The 22,301-nt window shown below is 46.2% G+C and overlaps 1 protein-coding gene across 1 annotated transcript in view; it reads left to right on the top strand.

Annotated features, from left to right (window-relative positions):
• The first annotated feature begins 5,865 nt into the window (after positions 1–5,865).
• The window catches only part of RASGRP1 (RAS guanyl releasing protein 1), a 79,470-nt gene continuing 63,034 nt past the window's right edge, over positions 5,866–22,301 (top strand). The window contains 2 exon segments of the mRNA XM_055316751.1: positions 5,866–5,973; positions 10,946–11,130. Coding sequence (XP_055172726.1) covers positions 5,939–5,973; positions 10,946–11,130 — 220 coding nt within the window. The 5' untranslated portion in view covers positions 5,866–5,938.

Below are 22,301 nucleotides of genomic sequence, written 5' to 3'. Positions count from 1 at the left end.
AATTTAGAATGATTTTCTCCACTGCTCACATGCAAGTGCATCTATGAATATTTAGGAGTCTTCACTTCAATACTATACTTATTACAGTACTTTTTTGAGTGCATATTAAACAGTTTTTGTACTCAGAAAACCACATCCTTTGACTGGTCCAGGCCACTTGAATCTTTCTATGAACGTTTTTTTTTTTTTCCAGCTTTCGCCCATGTGTCTTTGTACATGTTAAATTATTAAGTTGCATTATTGCTGGTATGGTGCTGGGTGTACAATAGGAGTTTTAAAAATAGTGGCTACATTACAAAACTAGCTTTAGCATTTAGGTTATTGCCATTCTGTTTGCAATGCCAGCCATTTGAAAAGGGGCCCAGTGTTGGATTTTAATGAACTCTGGGTCCTTCAACAGTTCATGTCAAGCACCCAAAGGCAGACTTGAGGAGTAGTGTTAATTGAATCACACTGAAAGTGGAGGGGATTTAAGGAGCTCACAGGGAACTCTTCAAGGTGTGAAGCCTCTCAGATTCTGCCAAGGTAATAAGATTAAGTCAGACTTGAAAACCTGATTTATGCACTGGCGGAGGTGGGGAGAGTCAGAGTAGGCTCCTGAGTGTTGTAGTTCAGCAAAGCACTAGTTGTTCCTCCTCCTTACTTCCACATCTTCCTTTTCTCTGAAAGACTCTCCCTCCCCCTCCCTCCTCCCCCCTCCCTACCCTTCCTTCCTCCCCCCTTGTTCCCTCCCCCTTCCTCCCCTTCTCTTCTGTTGGCTCACTATTCAGCTTACCTTTTGCATATTAACCTAGACCTCACTTCCTCTGAGAAGCTGGCTCCCCGTCAATCAAGAGCTTTTGTGTGATCCCTTAGCCCTTACTAGGTTCTCAAAGCATTCACTCTGCGTGCCCGCACCTTGGCACAGAGTCATCACTCAAAACAGTATGTCCTCAGTGGTTACTATATGCCAGGCATAGACCATGTCACATCATCCTTCGCAAAATTCCAGGAGGTAGGCCCTGTTTGTACCCATTTTTACAGACATGAAAACTGAGCTTTAGAAAAGTAAACTTGCTCAGGATTACATTGCCAGGGAGGATGAGGGCTGAAATGCAAAACCAGTGGAACTCCAGAGTTATACTTCCAACTACCATGCCATTCTGCTTCCCAAATACTTGTAAAAAACACTGTTTGATTTTTTTTTTCATAAGCTTGAACAGAACAGATTCACTGGCAACTCACCATTGTTGGCCCCAGTCTCGTATTTGAAAGCCATGCAGCATGGTCAGAACCTGAAAGTAAGGTCTCTGCCAGAATGATCCAAAATAGGATTTATTTATTGAATAGGTGCTTGCACATAATACAAAAATAAAAGCTATAAAAGGAGAAATGATGAAAATTAAGATTCCCATCCCCCATACTCAGAGCCAGCCAGTTAGTTCCCTTTTCCAGAGGTAACTATCAAAATCTGTTGTTATCATAACAAGTGGGCTTAAAGCTGTATTTTGTAAACTACAATCCCATCCCAGTAATGGATAAATTTAGTGGGTCCTGACCAGAATCTATTTTTTAATGTCATTAAAAATATATATATTTGAAAGGATGATGTTCCACGCAGCTTGTGTTTTGGTTTTACATATAGTGTTAGTGTACATCTGAGTCACAGAGTGTAAAATCTTATTTTACACTTCTCATCATGAGGTAATGTCCAAAGCACTTTGAAAGCCCCCGACCTGGTAGACCTAGAAGTTGGAAATTATAAAGGCCACTTCCATAGAAAACCTTCCATAGTTACTTCTCATGAGTCACTCTGGAACTCAGCAACCTGAGTGACCCCATTAAAACGGAAGCCCAATCCCATTCCTCCTCTATTCAAAGCCCTTCAGGGGCACCCAACTGAAGAGAGTAAAAGCCGTGAGACAACATGTATTTCTATTTGTTTGCTCTGTCAGTGGCCTAAAAAAATCCACAATCAAAAATACAGGCTGTGTGATATAAACAAATATGACTCTGTGGGTGAGGGGCTCTGGGAAGGGATTTCCCAGAGATGGGTAGCATCCTTCAAAACAGCTGAAATTAAGAGTGGATACTCACAAATAGGGTCTGTTTTGGGGATGAGCTATACTAAGGATATTCACAAAATCTCCCTTGGAGAATTCTGGGGGGGTACCGCAAGGAGTCCGAATACTGTCCAGGACAGCAGGCGCATAGACAGAGGGCCACCCCCCCACGCTGCTGCATCCAGGAGAAGATGCCAGGGAGAAAGAAACTAGCAGAGGTCCCACCACAAGCCCCAACTTACAGGCATGGAGGAGCAAAAGGAGCTGTTTTTGTGTGGGCAATTCCTCCAGCCTTGGTCCAAGGTGAGCAGCAGCAGGAATTTACAGTGTTCGGCGTCCTGTTGTTTGGGACAGCCAGTAGCAACATAATGAGGCCAGTTCTCCGTGTCTCAGAAACAGCATCAGCACTCAGCAGGAGAGTCAAGCATGGATCCCCATTGGTTCCTTCCTTTCCCTCTCCATCTCTCATCACTCTCCTCTGGAGCTGTGCACTCCTAAATGTGGCAGCTGTCTCTTCACAGGTCCACATGGGAGCCTCAGCTGGGACACTTCATGGTGTCCCCATCAGAATACGGGTAAGCCAACTCTGAAGTGGCAGCTCCTGGAAATCAAGAGTGTAAAATCGTGGTGTATTCGTTCACTTGTTGACTTGATTATGGTGTGTTAGATACGTAAGCTCCTGTGAATAAAGATCTTGTCTGTCTTGATTTCTACCAGATTCTCGAGGTCAAGAACAGCACCTGACACCAAGCAGGCAACCAGTGAGTATCTTAAATGGATGAATAAATGTTAGGCAACAGAGTAGAAGCTGAGGTAGCCAATCGGTTCTCCAAGTACACCCAGGCAGATTGTGAAAGGTGGGTTCATAACCCTCTGCACCTGGGAGGTAGCCCCGCACGTGCCCTTTTAGGGTGACTTGCCAGTTTGACATGCTTTTGGTAAAACGGTGCCTTTGTGTGTTTACCAGGTGAAAAGAGATGGTAGGCGGAAGGAAGTACACAAGCAAAAGCACCCAGGCTTGCAAGGGCACAGGGCACGGCAATTACTAAGAGTGCCAAGGTGCAACCTAAGAGGTCAGGTGCCTGGGAGGGCATGGCCAGAGGCTAGGCTAAACAGATGAGCTCCAGCTGTGAAGAGGCACAACGTTAGCAAGTTTGCACTTTACTCTGAAGGCAACTGGGGAGTCCTTGGCAGTTTGGAAGCAGAGATATGATATGATCAGGTAACTGAAAGCGATATGAAAGAAGGATCAGAGAAGAGGAGGTTGTATAATTGGGGAAGCTAATTATGAGCCTATTACACAAGCCCAGATTCAGAGGTAATGAGGGCCAAGACCAATACATAGCCATGGAGATGGAGAGGAAGCCCTCTGGGACAATCAAAGGAGGTGACCAGTTGGAAGTGTGTCTGTGAATGTAGCTATCAGGGTTGGATATTCAGACTGAGAGGCATATGGGTCCTGCTGAAGTCATGGAAGAAAATAAAAACACCTAATTTGAATAATGTATCATTTAGAAAATCTGATGAAAGCACGTGTTTTTAGTTTCAGAGGCTTTACAGATACCCACCAAGAAGCCAAGTAAAAAGTTCATGGACATCAGTGAAGAATATCCGATTGAAAAACGGAAGAATGACAGAGTCCCAAGGAATGACCTCAAGTGGGCAGTGAAAGACAATGGTCCCCAACCCTTCTCATCTGCTTGAGAGACATTGACTATTGCCCATCAGACAGGGAGGAGAAGCAGAAGAGAGAACAAGAGAAAAGGAGAACTTTGTTCTTGAGGTCAGAGGTGCCTCAGACGACATCAGGAAGACTAACCACATGGCAGCAGATTAAGAAGATAGAGCTAACTTCTAATTTTTTTAGATGTTTGGAAAAGACAGAGTGCTTAAGTAGGAATAGCTAGAAAGCCTCATCAAAGACCTCAGGGTGGGCCCAGACATACGGTTAGGTGCAAGCAGAATGCAGCATGCTCAGGAAGCCAGAGACAAAGACGCTTTTCAGGCAACAGTAGGACTCTTTCTTCAGAAAAACTCAACAAGGCTCATTTACTGAATGAGTAACTAATAATTTCCAGACTTATATACATAATGGACTCAGATGTGTGCAACTGCCTGCATGCGTGTTGACTACTGTGTGTATACACCAAATAGCCAATCTGTCTATACATGTAGTTAATATGAACACATATTTGCATATAATTTTGCATTAACATAAAGGTATGTTTATCCATTTAACACATATACATATATAGTCTAGAAGAGCATTATAATTTAATATTTATTAAAAATCCACATGCTCCTTCTATATAATATGGCTGTGACTAGGACTTGGTTCTATTGCCCAATGTTCATGAGGATCCTCTGGAAACATTTCTTAGGGGTCTCACTATTAGGAAGAGTTGATATTCTCTTGAAAAACTGTTTGCTTTGCATGTGACAGAAATTGAATCTTATACAAAGCTCCCTTTTGAACAGGACTGCCAGAAACCTGGGAGACAAATTATGGTCCCACTTGTAACCGAGTGTATTGGACTCGATGGGGTGCATTTAAAAAGAAATGACTTCAGGATCCCTGGGTGGTGCAGCGGTTTGGCGCCTGCCTTTGGCCCAGGGCGTGATCCTGGAGACCCGGGATCGAATCCCACGTCGGGCTCCCGGTGCATGGAGCCTGCTTCTCCCTCTGCCTGTGTCTCTGCCTCTCTCTCTCTCTCTATCATAAATAAATAAAAAATTTTTAAAAATGACTTTCACTTCTGGCTCCATTTTACATGCCTTATTTTTCACTTTTTCTTCCACACACTTCTTGTCGTAGGCTGTGTACCTTTGCAAGTCACCTTGGTGAGCTGCTTTTTCTAGGAGATGGCATATAAACGTGAGGGCATTTTACAGAAACGAAATCACAGACGTCCAGAGACATCACGGCTGGGAAGAGACGTATTACTGCGGCCGGAGTTAAGGCAAGTGCCAATGACAACGGGTGTGTTACCAGGACAGCCCCGCGGCGACCCTTTACAGGGAGTCAGACAGATCTCAGGCCAGGTCACGGTTCTCCCTGCTGTCTCCTAGTTGAGTGACGGGAGGCATGTTCTTCTCTAAACCATCATTTTCTCATCTCGAAAACAGTGACCTCTCGAGGCTTAGGGGGGGATGGCTCACACGGGGTAACGTACCGGGGGCACCCGGCACAGCGCGCTCCGTCAGCTGGGTACTGTCGTCCTCTGTTCCGGACGAGCTGAGCTGGAAGGAAAGTTCTCCCCGGGCCTCCCCGCACCTCCCACCCCGCAGCCAGCCCGGGCGCCCCCCGAGGCCGAGGTCCCCGCCTCCCAGCAGCGTGCGGCTGCCTGCCCGCCCCGGCGGCGCTCGGATGTGCCCAAAGGGCCCCGCGAAGGGACGGGGGCTCTGAGATGCGGGGTCCCCTCCGCGAAGCCCACGCCCTCGGGCTCCCGCCTCCTCCGCGGCGCCCCCGAGCCTCCGGGTCGGACTTGCCCCCCCCCCCCCGGCCGGGAGCGGGGGTGGGCGGGGGCGGGGGCGGGGGCGGCGGCGGCGGCGGCGCCGCGGGGCGCTCGCTCGCGACGGGGCGGGTCTCGGAGCGGAGCCCGGGAGCGCCCCACGTTTCCTCCCCCGAGCGCACCGGCGCGTGCCAGGTGGCTGGTGCGGCGAGTGCGCGCGCGCGGGGGCCGGAGGGCGCGCTCGCGGAAACTTTGTGCCTGCGGGTGCGCCGCGGGCGGCTCGGCGGCTCGGCGGCTCGGAGCGCGGCGGGGGCGGCCGGGGGCGGAGGGGCCCCGCGGGCGGCGGCGACGGCGGCGGCGGTGGCGGCGATGTGCCGCGCCCCGCCGAGCCCGGCCCGCCGCGCCAGGTGAGGGTGAGCGGCCGCGGGAGCGCCGGCCGCGGCCATGGGCACCCTGGGCAAGGCGAGAGAGGCCCCGCGGTGAGTAGGGGCCCGGCCCGGGCGGCGCCGGCTTCCTCCCGGGGGTGGGGAGCGGGGCGGGCGGCGCGGGCGCCTCCGTGCACGGGAAGTCGCGGAGCCGGGGCGCGAGCGGCGGCAGGCCGGGGGCTCGGCTCAGATCCGGGGAACGGGCGCGGCGCGCAGGCGGGGCGGGGGGGGCCTGGGTTGTGCGCCCGCCAGCCCCGGGGCTGCGCCGGCCGCCCTCCCCCCCCCCCCCGCCCCGGCCTGGGTGGCGGGCGCCCGGGGCTCCCACTCGCGGACTTTCCGCCCGGTCCGCACCTGCGGCGGGCGCGGGGCCCGGGCAGCGCCACCTGGCGGCGTCTGCAGGGCCCGGAAGGGCCGGCGGCCGCGCTCGGGGCGAGCCCGCGGAGGTCCCCAAACTTAGAGCTGTCGGGGTGCAAGCTGCACCCCCCCCGCCCCACTGCGATTCCAGAGGGCTGTCTCAGGGGAGCCTTGAAGATGAAGGAAGGGGGTAGTGCAGGGTCTCCCGGCAGGAGAGAGGCCCGGAGGGGTCAGCTGTTGAGCTGTCCCCCTGGAGCCGGGAGGGCCTGGCCCCGCTCGGTCCAGGCGGACTGTGATGTGACTGCGCCGTGCCCAGCCCCACACACAGGCCCGGGAGAGGCGGGAAGCCTTAGCCTGCTGTGCTTTCTGGCGCTGAGGGTGCTTGGCACCTTCTGCACCCCCTGCACCCCCTCCCTGGGGTGTGGGCCCCCGGGGCGGCCCCTCGCCTGCAGCTGCACTGAGGGGAGGGCGCGGGCAGGTCACACCGCGTGCGCGCCGTGGGGCTGACGGAGGGCACAGGGCTGCAGAGGCTCCTCACCGGAAGCCAGTTAGAGCCGCCTTCCACTGCAGAGAAAGTTGGGGAAATCTGTGTTCTCGTCCTCTCTCTCCCTCCCTTACTGTCCTTCGCTAGATTTTATAAAAGGTTCGACCTGAAGGTGCGCGCGCCCTCCACGGAGGCACCTGCGCCTGGAGAGGATTTGGCCTGAAGGGTGGAGAGTTTCGACAACCTCCTGCCGCAAGCCCCCCCGGCCTGGGCTGCTGCAGTCTCAGAAAACACCTTCAAGTGAATCTGTTTCTCTCGGGCTTTATTTATTTGTTGTTTGGTTTTTTAAATTCGCGTGGGAACATTTGGCTGCAGCCCTTTAAAAATATGCCTTTGGATACTTAGACTACCCTTTCTAGACCTGCCTACCGGGAAACATGTTATGCATCCTTGCCTACAGCCGTTTCACCAGAAGCCAGAGTGGTTTGAAGCTTTGTCAGGAAGCAGCCAGCCAGTCAAGAGACTACCAGCCAAAAGAGCAGAGTTTCCTAGTTACTAGTTACGGGCGCAGATAACCCCACTTTCCCCAGACCTCTCAGATTGCAGTTTGGTTTTTAGTAGGTTCTCTATGGTGTCTCGAGCCCAGAGCCTCCATCCTCCAAGATTACTTTGCTCACCTTCCCTTCACACTCCTCCTGTCTGCTGGAATCCGCCCCGCTCCCTCTGAGTTCTGGTAAAAGCATCTACCTCTCAGAATCACCTTGGGGAACCAAAGTGGTTTCGCCTACTGCTGACATTAGGAAACATGACTAGAATTCGAGCCAGGGCAGTTTTTCAGAGTCCTCAGCGGTTGGTCGATGCCACCAACTGAGAGAGAAAATAGAATTTTCCCTGGACCCAGCAGTTGAGAGAGACAGGTTAACACCTCCCAGCCCCAGGGGGGAGAAGCCCTTTGTGGAGACATAGCATCCAATCGCAGTTGCCAGAGAAGTCAATGTGGAAGGCCTCAGAGAAAAAGACTTGTCCCAGGAAGGACTTCACTTTCCTCTTTCCCAGCTTTGCCTTGGGTGGAGGTCTTCACGGTGAATGCGAAGAAACCAAGGCAGAAGGCTGACTGCTCGCACTGGCCACCCAGCACCAGCCTTAGAGAGTTGTCAGTACTTGGCAGGGAGGGAGGGAGCCTGGATGGGGAGCAAGGACTTTTACCAGCTTCCACCAGCCTGGGCACCCGTGGCCAGCAGCATTGCCTCGCTGAAAAGCCTAGATCTCCACATGTATATGTGAAAGTGGACAATGACCGTGGAGAGTCTGCCCAGGTCTGGGGACACTTCCCAGGGGCCTGCAGGAGGAAGATGTCTATTAACTAAAGTCAGAGAGGCACCAGGTCCAGGTACAAATCCCAGATCTAGCACACGTGAGTCGAACAACCTCGGCTCTGTCACTTAGCTTTTAGATCAGTTTCAACTTCATGAAATGGAGATAACATCTTCCTGGGCTATTAGCTTCAAAAACCATTTAAATCCCGGTACAGAAAACCATATCTGGGGGCATCACAATGCCAGATTTCAGGTTGTACTACAAAGCTGTGTTCATCAAGACAGTGTGGTACTGGCACAAAAACAGACATATAGATCAATGGAACAGAACAGAGAACCCAGAAGTGGACCCTGAACTTTATGCTCAACTAATATACGATAAAGGAGGAAAGACGATCCACTAGAAGAAAGACAGTCTCTTCAATAAATGGTGCTGGGAAAATTGGACATCCACATGCAGAAGAATGAAACTGGACCACTCTCTTGCACCATACACAAAGATAAACTCAAAATAGATGAAAGATCTAAATGTGAGACAAGATTCCATCAAAATCCCAGAGAAGAACTCAGGCAACACCCTTTTTGAACTTGGCCACAGTAACCGGAGAAGGACAAACGGTGTATGTTCTCATTCATTTGGGGAATATGAATAATAGCGAAAGGGAATATAAGGGAAGGGAGAAGAAATGTGTGAGAAATATCAGAAAGGGAGACAGAACATAAAGACTTCTAACTCTGGGAAATGAACTAGGGGTGGTGGAGGGGGAGGAGGGCGGGGGGTGGGGGTGAATGGGTGACGGGCACTGAGGGGTACACTTGACGGGATGAGCACTGGGTGTTATTCTGTATGTTGGTAAATTGAACACCAATAAAAATTAATTTATAAAAAATAAATAAATAAAGAAAGAAAGAAAGGGTTGAATAAATACTATTTGTTAAATAAAAAATACAGAAATGTTTAAACATAAAAAAAAATAAATAAATAAATCCCGGTACAGTGCTTGCCATATCCTAGCTACTCAAGTCATTAATGCTCATTATTTTCTCTTGTTTTCAGATACTGATCTGATCCTGGGGTTATCACAGGGCCTAGATAAAAATCAATAATGGTCAGAGACTTGATCAGGTCCTGTAACACCGACTCAGTCTTTCAGAAGTCATTTCCTTGGGTTAATAGATTCTCAGTAGCCAGCTGTTGATGCCGTTTCCTTGGGCCCACCTGAGGTCAAAAGCAGAGTCCAGTGGCCACTGCCAGACAGCATGGTGGAGCTAGTGTGAAACAGAGCTCAAAGGGCAAGTTCTTCCTTCTACCAGTCTGGCTGTGTCCTGAGAGTAGCCCAGAGTTCAGTACACTGTCCTTTAGCTGGTTTCCCAAAATCCATGTGTGCCCCAGCTTTTTATTTTAAGTGTTCCAGCTCCTTCTGGAGGAGACTGTATCTTATTGGAGCGGCTTCTCCCGACACTCCACCTGGAACTGGTTCTCTCTCCTCTAAGAACATCACACTCCTTATGCTTGACACCCACAGGACACGAGATTTATAGAGTTGTCTTTTCACGGTCTAGGTCTGATTCTCCAACTAGTTTTTTGAATTAAGGAACTTCTGGTTCACCTTTACGTAACAACAGCAACAATTAACATAATGAGTATGTCTTACAGTTTGCAGAGTGCCGTCACATAGACTCTTTCACTGTGGTCCCCTTCCCCTCTGGCCTATCACAAGGTCTTGCTTATAGAATAAGCCCTGATTAATTGATGCCATTATGTGTTTATCAAAATAAATAGTGAGTAGCTAAAGTTATGGATCAGAGGTAGATATTTTTTTTTGTCTCCACTTTGGTAGTAAACTATGAAATAACTAAAGCCACAAAATTAATTATATGTTCAAAGAAGTTACCAGCAACAATACTTATCACTATTAAACCTGAAAAGATTATAGATGTGTATATGTATCTACGTGTGTGTTTAAATGGGAAGGAAAGTAAAATGCTTAGTTAACTTTCATATTTCATATTTCAAGTTGCAAACAACTTGACCTGAAACGATGAGATCATGACCAAAGATGAAGCTAAGTGACAGTGGGTGAAGGTGCCCTACTGAACTCCTAAGCCATTTCCAGATCCAGACTTGTTCTTTTACATTCAGTTCTGGAATCTCCCATTAGCTCTCGTTTTGTTTTTGGTTTTGTTTTGTTTTTATCAGTAAGGACATAGTAGAATCATATTTAGTGGTGAAAAATGACTCAATGATGGCCTGTGTTAACAATGAAAAATGGAATCTTAAATCCAAGATTTGGGAGAAAGGCAGGATTAGCTCAAATCTAAGCCCCACTCCCATAAATCCTCTCCCCTGCACACGGGTCCTTAGTCTTTGACTTCTCCTACACAGCCCAGAGGTGTTTCTGAGGCAACCGGACCTTCTGCAGCATCTCTGATATTGCTCAAGATGAACAAATTTAGCTGAACATGAGACCGATTTAAACAACCCTTCAGAACCAAGTCAGTGGACTCCCAGCTAAAAATAAATTATTGCTAGGAGCTAAGGACCGCCAAGATGGTCCTGCCTTCTGCCTCTCCCCTTCAGGAGCTGGGGCCAGCAGGCCAAGGCAGTTCCAACCCCAGGACGAAGAAGAGCCCTTGTTTCATCCCTGAAATTTCACCTTGTTATTTGCTTGGGAGATATCTCTTTAACAGCCAACCAGTCCGTTTGGTGCATTAGCCAAGTGGGAGGGGTATGTCTTCTATCAGCCCAACTCTCAGGATTAATTCGTCTTATCTCTACTCCTTTCCTGTCCAATGTCCCTTCAGAGCTTGGAGCTGCCAGTTTGTCCACTGGCTGCTCAGCTCACACTCACTGCCACCTCTTTTTCCCCAGGAAACCTTCTCATGGCTGCAGAGCTGCCACTAAAGCAAGACTAGAGGTGAAGCCAGCCAGCAGCCCCCTCCACTCCCATGCCAGCCTGGCCCAGATCACCCAGTTCCAAATGATGGTGTCTCTGGGACATTTAGCCAAAGGAGCCAGCCTGGACGATCTCATCGACAGCTGCATTCAGTCTTTTGGTGAGTTGGCTAGCTGCCCACATGCATAAAAATCTCTATATTACTTTGTTCTTCCCCTAAAAAGTTGCTTTGTAGACTAGCAACCTAGATTGTATTTGGGCTTTAAAAATATCTTTTGAGCCTTTGAAATGTTAGAGACAGCGTGCAGTGCCTATGGCACATGACTGTGTGGGTGTAATAGGTCGTGATGAGAGGTGTGATTTCAAGTGAGAAAAGTTACTGAGGAGAGTTTGCATTTCCATTTTTCTTAGGATGAAGGTTTTTCTCACGATGAAAAATCTCATAAAATGCTATCGTGCATCTGGTGCTTGGACATTTTTCTGCCCTTGTGTTCTTAGGGCACACAAAGACTCAGTTACAGGAGCAAACACTGTTATCGAACAGAAATTTGAAAGCCTTTGGGTCATGTGGACAATAAAGTTTCATAATTCTCCTTATGATTGGAGAGTAGTTGTGATGGACTAGGGAAAGACAGGGTCTGTGACCGGAAGATATTGGTTAATAAGTATTGTGATTGAAGGTCAGAGATCTGGGGAATTGGCAGACAGACACACAGTGACAGTGAATTATCTAGAATGCTGCACTCCGTCATCACCATACTCGGCATGAAGGATGCACAGCTTAGCGTAGCTCACAGGCAGTTACCTGTAAATATGCCAAATTTGTTTTAAATTTTATAAGCACTGGATATTTCTTTTGGATTATTCGTGAAATAGTGATTGAAAACTACTAAATATTGGCTCCCCATTAAAAAAAAAAGGAATGATTAAAATTGATGGAAACTTTGTAGATCTCCAGCATCACTCTTCCCCCTCTGTGCCCTGCTTTGAGTCCCTCTGTTTCCCATCATGAAGCACAGGTGTACATGTGGCTCAGCTCAGAAGGGCGTCCTCAGCCCAGGCCCTCGCGGAGCCTTCTGAGGAGTATAGGGGAGGCTTGACCAGATCCCAGGCAGCACAGAATGTAGACCTGTTAGAATTCAGAACTAGGGATTATTGGCGGGATGTATTTACTGCAAATCTTATTTAAAAACTTAAGAAAGATTTGACATTTTAGTCTAGTCTAGTACACTTTAGTACAATATTGAATAGTTTCGATGATTTCCACGTCAGCTTAAAGCACTGGTTCTCAAATGTTAGTGCAGGATCACATGGAGGTGTTTTGTTTTGTTTACTAGACTGCTGGGCCCTGCCCCTACCTAGAGTTTCTGTTCTGGGGTGACGCTCAAGAATTGATATTTTTAACAAGTTCCCAAGTAATACTGATGCAGCTGATCCAAGAACCCACTTTGTGAATCACCACTTTATTGTTGTAGACTTTTTTTCTTTTGTTTTTAACTGGGAAAAGAGGGAATCTTTTTGTTATTAGTGGGTTAACTTTAATTTTTTTTCAAATTTTAATTAAATTTCTATTTACACTCTAATCTTTCAGTTAAGAATGACTTTGGGAGCAGAGTGAGTGGTTTTCTATTTTTTAAATAGTTTTAGGAAATATACAAGCAAAGAAGTGAACCAGAGGTCAGGAGACTAATGGGTATATGGCCATGAGCAGCCGTTGTTCATCGTGCACTCTACCTTCAACTCACTCACAACTTGCATAAACTGCAGAGCTCCTCACATGGTTTTGGGAATCAAACCTACAGGTCTTTCACAGGGCACTGTGACTGTTTCAGGAATAAGGATTTTTTAAAAAAGATTTTATCTGCTTATTCATGAGAGACACGCAGAGAGGCAGAGACACAGGCAGAGAAAGAAGCAGGCTCCATGCAGGGAGCCCGATGCAGGACTCGATCCCAGGACCTGGGGATCATGACCTGAGCCAAAGGCAGACGCTCCTCCACTGAGCCACCCAGTTGCCCCGGAATAAGGATTTGTATTCTTTCTCCCTTTTCCTGTTGAGAAAACAGGGACGGAGAATTGTTATTTATCACACTTTCTTCCTCTTAGCCAATCCAGCAAAGGCCGTTTTCCTAACCTCCCAAAAACCATGACATCTGCCTTAGAAATTAATACCTGACCACTTCGGAAGTCCTTCCCAAAAAAAAAAAAAAAAAAAAAAACAGGCCTGATCCATCCCCTTCAACCAGTCAGTCCTACAAGGGCAAAAGATACATTGTTTTCTGGAATATGTTGAACTGAAAAAAAGTACCTTAAATTCCAAAAGCTATAAAAATCCCAATGAGTCCCAATAGTCTTTTTTTCCACTCTGAGGAAGCAGTGAATGAGTGCCTCATTGCATCTGACACAGGCTGGGCAGGCCACAAGGGAAAAACAGGGGTGGGAGAGACCTTGTTTCTTTATTAGAGCTTCGAATACCTGAGAGATGCACTGTTCCGGAAAAAAATAGCTACACAACGGGGCAGAAATTTATATGAAAAAGGTGAAAAAGAGGGGAGGGGCACCTGGGTGGCTCAGTGGTTGAGCATCTACCTTTGGCTCAGGGTGTAATCCCCGGGTCTCGGAATCAAGTCCCGCATCAGGCTCTCTGTGAAGAGCCTGCTTCTCCCTCTGCCTGTGTCACTGCCTCTCTCTGTGTGTATCTCTCATGAACAAATAAATAAAATCTTAAAAAAAGAAAAGTGAAAAAGAAAAGAGCGCCATGTGTGGGGGGAGCAGAGAGGGCACAGAGGTTTTGACTGCTGGGCTGTGGTGGCCTTGGGGAGGTGGGGGGAGTGGAGCTTGAACCACCCAGGTGAGCGGAGCAGAGGTGGGGGATCACTAGTAGCCCTTGACAAAGAACAATCCATGGCAAAATGCCTGCTTGTGCTTCTGCAGGTCTCCTCCGAAAATAGTACAGTGTGAGCCTCATGTTTCTCTTGAACCTCATCTTACTGGTTATTTTCTCAGGTTTGTATCAAAAAGTTTTGCTGTACAATCAAACAATCTAGCTTCGCTTTTTGTTGATGAGTTCAGATGCCTTCTCATTTTACTAATACCTGTGAAAAGAGAGGGAAATAGTCCAGAAATGTGAGAAAACCACTTTGTTTTTTGGTAATTTTGCTCTTGAGACTCTGTCTTCAGCACTTCCCAAACTTGGAGAGAGAGTAAAAATAAAAAATGCAAAACCCATTTTGAACAGAAAGGCTTATCCATTAATTTGGACTGCCTTCTCAACTTCACCTTCATGCAGGTGCTTTGAGGGGGTTCGAATTAGCTAGAACTGTGCTGTCCGATATGGTAGCGATTAGCTTCATGTCACTATTTACATGTACATTTCAGTTAACTAAAATTAAAAGTAAAATGTAGGTCCTCGCCTCATTTCCTAGTAAGCCTCACTAGCCATATTTCAAGTGCTCAATAGCCACAAGTGATAGCCACTGCTGGACAGAGCAAATGGACAATATTTCCATCATGGCAGAAAGTCTGCTGGACAATGGTGGATGGGGTAGGTGGCTGACTTGAAGGGGAAAAGCAACAGAGAGACCTCCTAGGACCTGTAGGGTTTACGTTTTTCTAGCATCGCTAGGTAATATTCTGAATACTGTCAAAGGCATCATGGACATTTGGGTTTAGCATCTTTACTGAGGCCTCTCTAGCATTATTAACCGTTCATTGCCACCCACACTGTCCTCAGAGGAAGGACTTACTGAAGTTCTTTGAAGGATGAGTGACCAGCAAGTACAAACTAAGGGTGCTCTTGAAGGCCTCCAGCGAGCCTCCCATTGTCACAGACAAGGTTCCAAAACTGTTATGAGAAACTCAGAGCCTTGAGTCATAGTTCACTGCTTCAGCCATGAAACAATCCACTCCCACCTTCTGGTTAATCAGAGGTCGTGCTTTACATTCTCAGCATATTATTGCTCGTTAATCTACCCCTCAGCTGAGCATAGCAAAGCAAATCATCACAACCTGGTACATTTATGTCAAACACATGTGAATCACACCATCTGTTCCAGGGGTAGAAAAGACCTATGAGATCATCTGGTTTTTAATGTTTTCACTTTTTAAGAGGGCTGCCAGCCTGGGGGGCTAAACAGAAGGCTTCACGTGTCCAAATTCACAAAACTCTTCCCTTGTTCCCTTCCAAATGCAAAACAGCTTTCAACAGCATCATAAAGAAAACTGCAAACATGTCCCAGAGAGGGGCCCTCAGCCAGGAGCCCTCCTGCTCCCAGGTGGGCTGTAGGAGGATATTCAGTGTCTTCGTCATACTTGTCAGTGCGAAGGGAAAGCAGCTTCGCTAACATCCTCTATTTATTGAGGGTTGTTTATTCTTTCTTGGGGTTCCATATGTATTGATTTTCTTTTAAACTCAAAACAACTCTGAAATTGGCAGGTCAGGTGATATTGTCTCCATTGGACAAATGAGAAAATAAATTGGGCCTCTGAGAATTGAGGCCGTTTTCCTGCTGCCCCCAGTCTAGAGAGAGAACACGCTGCTCATGTGCTTTTTTCCCTCTGTCCCCAACAACCTGAGCGGGGGTGCACTCAGAGCCCTCTCCTAGGAAGATCTCCCTTTATGCAGGGAACATGACACAGGCCTAAACCCTGTGCCCACATTCTGTAGGCAGGGTCTCCCCCAGATTAGAAATTAAACTCCATTCAATTTGAGAAATATTCATTGGACCCCACGTATATCTGTCTGCCTGAAATTCTATCTTGAACAAAGTGCTAATTAAAATTGCCGTAGGCATTGTACAGATGCCATATACAGAGACCTCCCAAACTAACAGGTATATTTTCTGCTCCATGGAGCACTTAGGTGTTAAAAGTATTTTATAGACCTCACCTTTCTAAGGGCAAAACACTACATCTATTTTTTAAAATTGGAGCCAGAAGGCAAACACATACTTGGTGGGACTGCACATAGTTCCCTCCGTGCAGAGGGAAGGCTGTGGTTCCTCACCACTTTACAACTTGTAGTCTGTGAACTAAAGTGAGGGGCCCAGAGGCAACCAGAATGCAAGACCAGGAGCCAAGGGTCATGATATTGAAGGGTGCTCAGACCCAAGAATGGGCAGCTCCGAGGAACAAAGCCAAGTATAGCGTCAAGAAGGGGCTCAGAACTCTGTCTGTTGTGGATGGCTGGTCCTTTGTGAAGAAGGCCAGAGCTGACCCACTAGCCACCTCAGGTGAATGCCCAGATGCTAAGTTGTCACACGTAAGGGATGGTCCCCAGGGCACCCATGTTCTAAGGTTCCTAGGCATCAGAGCAGCTCCTGGACGCGACTATTGCTAGCCCTCCGGAGTGAATTAGCATTCTGTGGTCAAGATGCTACTTATGCCAAGGAGTGTCTTTGCTGCCTCTTGGACAGGCTGGCAGCACCCAGTGCCCCAGCCTGACGTGTCTGCCCTCTTATGAGTGTGGGGTACAGTGATTGCCAGGCTCGAGAAAGGAGGAGATGAGAGATCCCCTTCACTCTAATCTGTGCTATCCTGCTGGTGGTGGTCATGACAGTCCTCCCTCTGTGATAGAAAAATGTCCATGGATAAGGTTCAGAGTCTCAGGATTCCTGAGCACTTTAGTTTAATAACTCCATCCAGAGAGATGAGGGTTACAGCCAAGAGACAGACAGACGGTGGCTGAACACTCACCATGGGCTGTGCAGGGTATGGGGCCATTACCTGCACTGGGCCCGTGAATCTTCACAGCAGCCCCAGCAGCTGCGTATTATTTTTCTTTTTTAATTAATGGGGTGTTGAAGGGATCCTTGGGTGGCTGGGTGTCTGCCATCAGCTCAGGGTATGATCCTGGAGTCCCGGGATAGAGTCCCACATTGGGCTCCCTGCATGGAGCCTGCTTCTCCCTCTGCTTGTGTCTCCGCCTCTCTCTGTGTCTCTCATGAATAAATAAATAAAATCTTAAGAAAAATATAATAGGGCATTGAAGCTCAGGGATGTTACATGACCTATGGACAGTGGCCCACCCTGTTAGTGGGGGAGCTGCTGGCATCTGACTCTGGTTGTCTTTTCTCCAAGGCTCTTGTTCTTTCTACATGAGCACAGGTTCTCCAGTTTGAACAGAAGCAGTGATCGTCATGGGGGTGTGTTCATTCAGATTCTTGATGTCCAACTCCAGGGATTTCTCATTCAGCCTGCCGTCACTGTGGTTTTGAGGGAGGTGACCCATGAATTGATTTTGAGAAATACTTGCTCTCCCTTCTCAGTTGTACAGGCTCCCTCTAAAACTGCCTGCCAATCGTTTGTCCATGGAAATAAACAGTGTGGGTGCCTGTGACAACTGCAGTTTGGTTCTTTGCACCCCAAGGCAGCAGTTCTCATCTGCACTGCCACCTTTAAGCCTCACTCGGACCAGCTTACGGGGTGCTTCAGGGCCTTGCTTCCTGCTCTGTTCTTGTCCCCCAGAGGTCTGAGGCCTGGAAGTAGTGGCTGTGCTGGGAAGCAGAAGAGGCACTTCATCTAAAGTACTTCCCCAAAGTGCCACTTTTCCCGCAGACTTTGTAAGGCCACATGTTGACACGAAGGGTATTATGTCCATGATGGAGACACAGTAGGAAATGGTGTGAAAGCAAAAGCACTATAATGGGTAGTGGCCTGAAACAGCAGTAATTGGGCGGAGACCACACCCAGGCCAATGTCTCCACAGTGGGACCTTCCCCTGTCTCCCTGGAGCACTCAGAGCTGCAGGGGTACGTGGGCCTTGTCCTGCAGGTAGTTTGGTCTACCACCTCGCTGGGGTTGTCCTAGAGAGGAGGGCAGTAGGGCAGGATGAGTGCAAGGGGGCCAGCATCATGGGCACCACACTCGGTTTGGTGCCATCAGGGTCCTGGAAGTCCTAAGCTGCAAAAGCAGGTGTTAAATTTTCAGGACTTTAAGCCAGTTGTTAGATACAACCACCATTAAAAGTTAAATTGTACAAACTTAACAATTATATTAAAAATGAAGGTAAGAAATCTCAGAACTCGTCATTTCCTGATATCTGACCACATTTTACTATTTTCTGTGCTCCTGAGGTCTTGCCTGTTGCACCCACACAGTGTGAATGCTGCATGGCCGTAAGGTGTGGTGGGTACATCTCCTCCTGCCCCATGCTCTGTGAGGTGGTGCTGACAGCTTGAGGCTGCCTGGGTTGGGAGTATTTACACCATCGAAAGAGACAATTGCCGCCAGTCAGGGCTTCCTGTCAGTTGCTACCTCCCCCTCCCAGAGAGGCAGTTGTGCACCATTTCCCAGCATACCCCTTACTCCCAGCTACAGAGGGTACTTACAAAGCAAGGTGTCAGTGGGAAGGAGAGCTGAAAACCGGACATAACATTTTGCATCACCCAGTTGGAAGATGTAATTATTTGCCATCCTTTGTTTCTTTCATGGATATATCATATAAAATACCTCCATGTGCTCTTCAAAGAAAAGGAACCATTTGCCTTAGAGATAAGGAAAGCCAACATCAGTGAAGTTGAAAATGTGTCTTCAAGTGACAGTGGAACTTGACAATTAAAGCTTGGTGCGCCTTACTCTGAGTTGAAGCCATTTTGGTTTTTGTTTTTAAACTTACCTCCTCTAAAAATTCTCCATGATTAAACCATCCCTTATTTCTGACCAGCCAATCCCCAGGTTTGTGACCTCTGTTCTTCACCTCTTACATGCTGTCTCTGTTTCTGATTCCATCTGTGTAATCTGTGTAATCCTTTCCCACTACGTGGTAACAGGTACTATATATAAGCCAAGCTTCTGTTGACTGTGTTTTCCTAAGTGCATTTGCTAACTATATTTCCAATTATGTGGACCGCTCATATCCTTTACCTATTTAGCACTCTGTTTAATGTTTTTATTAGGTTTGTGAAAACTTTTTATATGGTAAAGCTGTTAACTCCTTGAATAGCATTTGCTACAGACACCCCCCCCTTCCCTTCACATTTCCACTTTTTATGTCAATTTTGGGATTTTAATGCTTAGAAATTTCACATTTTTATGTAGTTAAGTTTGTCCTCATTTTTTATAAAGTCTTTTCCTTTATTTACTCTAAACTTGAAAAAAAAATCCGTATTACGAAGATGTAGTGAATGTCCCATTGTCATTTTTTAAAAAGATTTATTTATTCATGAGAGACAGAGAAAAGAGAGAGAGAGGCAGAGACACAGGCAGAGGGAGAAGCAGGCTCCATGCAGGGAGCCCCGATGTGGGACTCTGGGATCAGGCCCTGAGACAAAGCTAGACAGTCAACTGCTAACCCACCCAGGCGTACCTCCCACTGTCATTTTTATCGAAGTTTTAGTGAATCCATTGTAGTGCCATATCCCACTCTTATGGTGTTCAATGAAAGTTTGTTAGTAGGTTTTTGGCAGAGAAAAAGAATCCTCCAGTTTTGTTTCTGAGATTGTCATTGACTTAAAACCAGAGAGCTTGGACAGTCACTTTGTAACTCAGAGCCTCAGTTTCCCCTTACTGTGATGGTATTGCAGTGATTTTTGAGATTGCCAGTATCTGGGAGAAGATGTCTTGTGGTCTTGATCATGATGTTGAATGTGAATTTTATAAATTTACATATTTGCGTATTTAAAGAAAGTACTTTTGATCTCTTTGAAGCTAGTAGTACCCTTTGGGTGAAGACTTAGATAACCAATCAATTCTAAACCCATTTCTCCTAAATTATTAATACAGAATGAGTCTATTGTTCTTACTTTTTTTTAATAAAACTTAGCATAAAATTTACTACTTATATAAACTTTTAAAATACTATTTTAGTAATAGTTAACTTTTGAGAACATGATATTCACATTAATGTATTTTAGATACGTATTGTCACTGAATCTGCACCCTTTTATCAGTTCCTGTATTTACAAAGATCTAACTGTAACCCAGCCTTCATGTTTACTTTTTAAATTTTAATAACTCTAAAAATTATTCACGCTCACTGCAGAAAATTTAGAAAACAGAGTCTAGGAAAAAGAAGAAAACTATACTTATCCATTCCACCACCAAGAGCAAGATAAGCACTATTACACTGTTTGGTGTATCTTTACACTGTTTAGTATATCTCCCTAGATTTTCTTCTGTGCAATGCTTACAGGTACTATAATCATGTTAATTTTTCCATGGTAGATTCACTCTCTTTGCTTTCCATAATTCACATTTTCAACAATTATGATCTTACAGTCAATATTAGTATTTGTAAAGAGGTGTGCTAGCACAGAGTTGCTATTTAATCCTAAAATGGATTTTTAAGAAATAATTCTGACATAATCCCTTCAAATGTGGGACATAAAAGTGAAGGTTTGTCTGGCAACTAAAATGAGCCCACTGGGGAATTAAAGGCATTACAAGAAGATTAGCTACTCATTTCTTTCTAATGCTAAGTGCTAATTGTGATAACCCTGGCTGACCATAGTTGTAATAAATCAAAGAAACAAGCAAAATGCTTCCATGAAGTCAAAATTCTAGGTGTATTTGTTTTAATGCATAAAAGCAGATGGCTTTTGTTGAAGAGAAGCTTTACTTTCAGAAACAGTGAAAAAAAATCTGATGTCTTTATTAATAAACTTTCTGAGGGACTCTTAAGAAGTAGTGATCAGGAAAGCTACATAGCAGAAACAAAGATCCTACAATTTGGTACATCTCTGATTCTTCTGCAGAGTAGAAGAGATGGTGGACAGTGTTGTGGCAGAGGCCTTGTTTGAGTACTTTGGTTTTTTCCAGAGAGTGGTCTAAGGCTTTGGGGAGATTGCTGAGGTTCTTGCCAAAATCTTAAAGCAGAAGATACTGCCAGGATGGAGCTTGGATTGAGGGACACCAGTGATTAATTTGAAGTAGACAAAAAAAGTGGGAACCAGAGACACTATTCTTGGTGGGGGGAGAGAAGCAGAGATTTCCAGTTCTATAGTGAGGACAGGATGGACTGCCCAGAGTAGTCCAGTGCTCAGAGGTAAAGTCGTCTGAGAATTTCTGGGGTGGAGAAGCAGAGGTAGCCATGTCTGGCTTTTCTTCACTGATCTCTCTAAACCACCTTCCAGGACTTGTTTTTGAAATCTTGTGAACAGCCCCATTTTAAGGGGGCACCCAGGGGCATCCATTTCTTTTAGGAGGCCAAGAAATGTTGTAGCTTTAGCATTTATGAGTCTGTTGTGTTAGAATAGAGTACAGATCTAATGAGCAATGAAATACAGATCTGATGAGCATAGAGGCTTTTTCATGTTCCCTTCTCCTCTACCTTCCCAGTTCATTAGCATCATCATCATGGGCTCCAGACTTATTCCATCCAAACCTGCTTTGGTAGATTCACCATTTACTTCTACTTTCAGGTAGTTGAGGTCACCCCGAAGTGAGTCACTCTGGCTTCTGATGTGCTGCTTCCTAGAGCATAGTTGTAGTACTCATGCTGCCAGCTGTTGGGCTGTTCAGTTATTGTCAAGGATAAGCTGAGTGCTTGGACTCAGCCAAGTGACTCTGGGGCTCATCTGTTTGGTTCTGCATTAAGCCCTAGAGAAAAAGCTCCCCACACGCACTATGCCTGTGGTTTCCCAACCCTCTCGGTCCCCAGTGGCTTTGAGTCCTGTCACCTGGTCAGCAACCACCAACATCTACCTGAGATGGACTTAGCTTTAGTTAACTAAGAAAGTGTGCCCTCAAAATTGTAACACAGGTAGGGGACCACGCTCTGGATTAAAGAGACTTAAGGGACACTTCAACTAGTCACAGTGTATTAATATTTTTTAAAAATTGTGTGTATATATGTATACATACACACATATACTCATTATATTAATACATAATTATTCATATGCTGATTGGGTATTCCATGATATTAAGGAATTACTATTCATTTTGTTTTACACATGTTAATGCATATTTTTTCTTAAGAGTCCTTATTTTTAAAAAATATACTGAGATAGTTATTGATGAAATTATTTTCAGGGATTTATTTTAAAATAATAGGAGACAGGGAAGTGAGTGGGTTACACATGGACCAAACTTGGCCATGGCTGATCATTGTTGCAGCTGGGTAAGTCCATAGAGGTTCTCTACATTGTTTTGCCTACTGTGGTGTATGCTTACAGTTTTCCATAAGATCTTGGGACGCCTGACTGGCTTAGTAAGTAGAGTAAGCAACTCTTGATCTCAGGGTTGTGAGTTCGCATCCCAGATTGGGTGTAGATTACTTAAAGTCTTTTTTAAAAAATCAAAAATAATAATTTTCCATAAGATCTTTAAAAAGAAGTGTCCTCAAAGCTAAGAAAAATAGATGGTTAAGAACTATAGGAAATTCAAAGGAAT

This window comes from Nyctereutes procyonoides, unplaced genomic scaffold (assembly GCF_905146905.1).
Source record: "Nyctereutes procyonoides isolate TBG_1078 unplaced genomic scaffold, NYPRO_anot_genome, whole genome shotgun sequence".
Taxonomy (NCBI): domain Eukaryota; kingdom Metazoa; phylum Chordata; class Mammalia; order Carnivora; family Canidae; genus Nyctereutes; species Nyctereutes procyonoides.
Note: the sequence above shows the minus strand (reverse complement) of the source record. Positions and strands in the feature narration are given on the sequence as shown.